The 6000-nt window shown below is 54.8% G+C and overlaps 1 protein-coding gene across 1 annotated transcript in view; it reads left to right on the top strand.

The window, feature by feature from the left end:
* The first annotated feature begins 469 nt into the window (after window positions 1-469).
* Window positions 470-6000, top strand: part of ABR (ABR activator of RhoGEF and GTPase) — a 180102-nt gene continuing 174571 nt past the window's right edge. The window contains exon 1 of the mRNA XM_079905368.1: window positions 470-2124. Coding sequence (XP_079761494.1) covers window positions 1089-2124 — 1036 coding nt within the window. The 5' untranslated portion in view covers window positions 470-1088. The remainder of the gene's footprint in view (window positions 2125-6000) is intronic.

Genomic DNA, 6000 nt, shown 5'->3' with positions numbered 1-6000 from the left:
AGAGGAAGCAGAGTGGAGGGTCCTCTTAGACGCCCAGGTGTTTAAGGCCCCTGCCAGTCATGGTTTGATTTCATCACAACAAGTCACATGGGAGGATCCTCAGCTTTGAAGTCACAGGGGCCTCTAAGCAGAGCCCCTTGGAGCTGTCACCCTTGCCTATTTCTCACCTGAAAAGCTCTAGTGAGCAGTGGAGAGAAAGCTTTAAAGGGTCTCAAAAAAAAAAACAAACAAACCAAAAAAACAAACAAAACAAAACAAAACAGGTTTATCCCCAGCTTTGGATTAAGCAGCTCCGTGATTTTGGACAAGTTAGTTCAAGGCGCTCCATAAATCCCAGAGGAGGACAACCCCGTCGGTCAGCCCTTCAGCACCTGCCCTCGCCGCCGCGCCACATCGCCTTTCCCCCACCTTTTCCTTCTCGGCCCCAGGCGCCGCCCGGACCCTGGACAGGCGAGGCTGTGGAGGGCCGGGCGAGCGGAGGTTGGCTGCGGCCCAGGGCGACCCTGCGCGCTCCCTCCCCGCCGCTCCCGCCTCCCCGGCCGCGCGGCCCCGCGCTCGGCTGCAGGGAGCCGGCGCTCACTGCGCCGGCGGCGACGGGAGCGGCGCAGCCCGACAGGCCAGGAAGATGCGAGCCGGGCCTACGGCGGCGGCCAGCTTCAAGTATCGCCGGCGCCTGTGGAGTGGGCAGCACCGCAGGCCCGCCGTGCCAGGCCCTCTCGCAGCCTCTCGGCCGCCGGCGCAACCCAGAGCTCGCCCGCGAGGCTCCGCCCCCGCCGCGGCTCTCCAGACACCGGAGCCCGCGGGGCGCAGGGCAAGGCGCCGGGACTGCAGATCGCCGGCCCAGGCGCCCGCCTCCGCCGCCGCCGGTGGGCGCTGACGTCAGGGAGGCGAAACCCAGAAGAAGAAGAAGAAGAAGAAGAAAAAAGGCACGAGGGCGGAAGGGGAAAAACTTTATTATTTTTTTCTTATTCTCTTCTGGGGCTGAAGGGAAGGGCAGGCCACTGCGCCAGCGCGGAGAAAGCCGAGCGCGACACCAACCCGCTGCGCGCGGACGAGCTGGGCCCCGGAGGCCCGAAGGGGCTCCCGGTATGTGGGACCCCCAGGACTTTGAGCGCCACTGGCAGGCCGAGTTCCCTGGGGAGGAGGCGCCTGTCATGCGGCTGGACTCGGTGCCGGACATGGAGCGCGAGCTGGAGCGCAGCAAACTCAACCTGAAGTGGCTGCAACAGGTGCTGGCTGAGGAAAAGTTCAAAGTCGGCTACCTGCAGGCGGCCCTGGAGAAGCGGGACCTCGGCTGCGGGCGCCTGGAGGGCGGAGACGGGGACAGCAGGGGGGCCTCGGCTGAGGAGCCGGCCAGGCCGGAGGGGGAGCCGGCGCCGCTCGAGGAGGAGGGCGCAGCGGGCGGCGGCGGAGACCCCCCGGGCCCGTCGCTCCCCTCCACGGAGGTGGCCGCGAAGGCCGAGAGTCCCCCCTACCTGTGCCAGGACCTTCCCACCTGGCCCAGGGCGGCGGGGGCTGGGGGCGCTGTTCGCAGCTTGACCGCCGCCATCCACCAGCAGCTACTGCAGCCTCGCCTCCTCTTAAGGCCGCGGGAGGACTGCGCGCCCCCCGGCCACGATGGCACAGTTCCCAGCGCCCCGGGAGAGGAGCGGTCCGCCCGGACCCGCGCGGGGCGGGGCTCGGAGGATGACGAGCCGGACGCCTCGGGCGCGGACGATGGGGGCGACAGCAGTGACCACGACTTCGAGATGGTGGATTTGAACGGGAAACTCACCCCCACCCAGTTGCTCGTGACCCCTTGCCGGCCCGGGACCTGCGATGAGGCGGAAAAGCCAGCGCGGGTGTACAGTTCCCATCGCTGGATGCACCTGATCCTCGGGAGCCGGCGGCAGCCGCGCGGGAGCCGCGACTTGGAGCAGTTAGAGGCAGAGGTCAAGGACGGGCGGGGCTCGCCCCCGGCGGCAGAGGAGCTCCTTCAGCGTAGGGCTCGCGAGCCCCTCCCCCCGTGGCGGCGCAAGAGGTTCCTGGGGCTGCCCGAGCGGGACTCGCCCAGTCACAGCTCGCCCGACAGGGGCAGTGACTGCAGCCACAACAGCTCCGACCACGAGGATGGCTCCTTTGCAGGTAGGCGCACCCCTCTAGATCCCCGTCTCTTATATCCTGGGCCTCGCCTGCTGGCCGCTTCCCCACCCCTCCCTGGCACACCTCGCTGGTTCTGTTTAACCTCAGGCGCCTGGGCAGAAGGGAGATAAAATTTACCTGTTTACCTTGAAGGCACTCGTGGAACTTAAAAAAAAGAAAGAGGGTGCAAAGTGATTTCGGCTTGGGCAAGTTTAAGAAAATAAGCATTATGGCGATGGTAGGGGATGAGGGGATGATGCATGCGCTCGACCAGACCAAGGGAGGGAGGAATCTTTCACTTCAGACCTCAGCCTTTCTTCTGTATTGCAACATCACCGCCCTCCCCGCCCCCCACCCCAACTCATCCTCTGCAAGTCGGTGAGATTCCCTTGCACCACCCACACTGATAGTATGCTTCTCTGCAGTAACTTCAGTGGTTCCCATTTCCTCCAGATTCCTTGATGTGGAAGTCTAAATCTTCCACTTAATGTTCTGAACTTATCGCTCATCTTCTCCAGCCTGTACCTTGTGTTCTGGCCAAAATGAAAGAACCCCTCACTGTGGGAAAGGTACATAATAATCCTCACCACCCGCTTCCTTTGCTGACTGTCCCCTTCCTAAGAGGCACCACCTGATCTGTCAGCTTCCTAGGCGCCTAGGAGCCTGAGTGGGAAGGGAAGGGCTTGGAATCATAGAGTTTTTGAGCTGGCCTAGTGCCCAGAGATCATGTCTAGAGCAGTGCCTTCATTTGATAAAGGAGGAAACTGAAGCCCAGAAGGATTAAGTGCTTGTTGGAGTGAGCTGGGACCTCCACTCGGCACTCCTGTCATTTTCTTGCTTCTCCTCACATCTGCCCTCTCTTCTGAGGACAGGACCCGGTCTTAGCCATGTTGTGGTGGAATCCCCTTTCGGTGGTCAGCATAGTGCCTTGCATACAGTAAGTGCTCAATAAATACTTATTGAATAAGTGGATGATTACATTGAATTTTAATTTTATTCAATTGATTTATTTTTGGCTGTGTTGCGTCTTCGTTGCTGCACGCAGGCTTTCTTTTTAGTTGTGGCGAGCGGGGGCTACTCTTCGTTGTGGTGTGCTGGCTTCTCATTGCAGTGGCTTCTCTTGTTGGGGAGCACAGGCTCTAGACGCGCAAGCTTCAGTAGTTGTGGCGCATGGGCTTAGTTGCTCCGCAGCATGTGGGATCTTCCCGGACCAGGGCTCGAACCCGTGTCCCCTGCATTGGCAAGCAGATTCTTAACCACTGTACCACCAGGGAAGCCCGATTGCATTGAATTGAATGTGTCTTCCAGCTCCCCAGCTCCCCATAGGTTGGGAGTGGGAAAAGGGCTAAGGAGGAAAGGACAGATAAGGATGTGGGCTGTCCTGTGACTGATGCTTTGCTGCCCCCAGGGACTGTCACGGTCTCCTCAGCCATAGGGAAAGCATAAATTGTCATCTGATTGAGTCAAGCTGTGACCAGGAACTTAAGATGCCTTCCTGCTCAGTGAAAGAGGAAAAAAAAGAAATCACTGATGCTGGGATTCTTCCAAAATCTCCATTATTAGATCTTATCTAGGTGAGCTTGCATTTGAATGAAAAAAACTGTCCACTTTGCTAAAAGCGCATTTGGAATGGCCATCAAGTCATCTGTTGTGATCAATTACACTTACTCATTAGCAGAGACTGACTGCTTTTCCCATAGGTAATGCTTTTGCTGCCCATGCTAGTAACATTTTTATGTGCCCCTTTAACTTGGAGTCTGAAGATTTCACTCTAGTGCCAAGTTCCAAATGCGCTCAGTGGAGGTTACCCAAGTGGCCCAGAGCTGCTTTATTATTTTTTAAATTTATTTATTTATTTTTGGTCGCATTGGGTCTTTGTTGCTGTACGTGGGCTTTCTCTAGTTGTGGCGAGCGGGGGCTACTCTTCCTCGCAGTGTGTGGGCTTCTCATTGCAGTGGCTTCTCTTGTTGCGGAGAACGGCTCTAGGTGTGCAGGCTTCAGCCGTTGTGGCTCGCGGGCTCTAGAGCGCAGGCTCAGTAGTTGTGGCACACGGGCTTAGTTGCTCCGCAGCATGTGGGATCTTCCTGGACCAGGGCTCGAACCTGTGTCCCCTGCATTGGCAGGCGGATTCTTACCACTGTGCCACCAGGGAAGTCCCCCAGAGTTGCTTTAGAGCTGGCCCCAATCCCGTCTCCCCCCGAGACCCACTTCAATCACCCTGCCAGGTGTGCTCGATGCACTGGATTTTCCCCAGGGAGTGATTTTTATTTCTGTGCTCTGTCTCCTCTATCCTTAAGGGCACTCTAGCACATAGAGCACCTTGATTCAGATTAGGAACTAGCATTCCCTCTGGCCTAACAGTTTACAAGAGGTGCTCCCTCTGGGTGGACCAGTGATAAAAAGATTTTCCTTCCTCTGACTTACGACTCCAGCCGGGGCATATGTCTGGCGCTTGTGGCATTGGCTGACAGTGCCTGGGCTGTTTTTTAGGCCCCATTCCAGGACCCCCTCTGCAGGGCAGGCTTGTGTAGGGAGCCCCCGGAAAGCTGCATGTGGGAGCCCTGCCTCCTGTCTCCCAAACGTCCCCAGTGAGGAAGCGGATGGGGTGGACATGTGTATGCATACATGCATGTAGCACATCCATGCATGCCTATCCATGTGTACACATGTGCACGTAGTCACATACAAGCGTGCACGTGTGCACAATCTAGGAGGAAGAGCCTCCAGACATATAGGAGGCGCTGGAGTGGAGAGATTAGGGGCCAGGGTTTTCCCGCTGTGAGTGACAGCCCACTGAAATCAGCATAGTGGGGAGTGAACACATCATGAGGCCTTCTCTGGCCACCGTGGCCTTCCCTGCTTTACTTTTCTCCATAGCGCTCACCAAATTACCACCTCAGATGCTACGATTTTGCACGTGGATCTTATTCACTCTCTCTCTCTGGTCAAATGCAAGCTCCAAGAGGGCAAGGATTTTTATCTCTTTCATCCACTGACTTAGCCCCAAAGCCTAGAACGGTGTCTAACACGTAATAGGTGTTCCATAAATATTTGTTGAATGATATATATTTTTTAATGGAATAGAATAGAAAACACCAGAGTGCATTGCACATGGTAATGGTGAGTAATATTCTGTTTTAAAACTTTGTTTCAGTTCTATATAACTGTGTGAGTGTATACTGGGTCCTGATGTAGAATGTGTTTCGTGCCGTGGGTTGGGCCAAAAGGTTGGAAAATGCTGATAAAGACCATGGGCTCTGAAGCCAGACTGCTTGTGTGACCTTGGGAGAAGTTATTTGAATTTTCTGTGTTTCAGTTTTCTCATCTGCAAAATGGGACTAATAAATACAGGTTACATCATACCATTGATATGAAGAGTAAATGGGATATTATTTCTAAAGGACTTTGAACAGGCCCTGGCACACAGTATGCACCCATAGTATTAACTAACTACACCTGTGGGTCATTTTCTTTGAGTTAATGCTTCAAAGCTTCCCACTCCCAGATCATTCTGGATCACAGATGGTTCAGTTTTCTTTTCTTTGCTTTTTTTATTGGGGTATAGTTGTTTTACAGTGTTGTGTTAGTTTCTACTGTACAGCGAAGTGGAGTTCTCATTAGTTATCTGTTTTATACATATTAGTGTATGTATGTAAAATCCAATCTCCCAATTCATCCCACCCCCCCTTTCCCCCCTTGGTGTCCATATGTTTGTTCTCTATGTCTGTGTCTGTATTTCTGCCTTGCAAACAAGTTCATCTGTACCATTTTTCTAATTTCCACATATATGAGTTAATATATGATATGTGTTTTTCTCTTTATGACTTACTTCCCTCTGTATGACAGTCTCTAGGTCCATCCACATCTCTGCAAATGACC

This window comes from Stenella coeruleoalba (assembly GCF_951394435.1).
Source record: "Stenella coeruleoalba genome assembly, chromosome: 19".
Lineage (NCBI taxonomy): Eukaryota > Metazoa > Chordata > Mammalia > Artiodactyla > Delphinidae > Stenella > Stenella coeruleoalba.
Note: the sequence above shows the minus strand (reverse complement) of the source record. Positions and strands in the feature narration are given on the sequence as shown.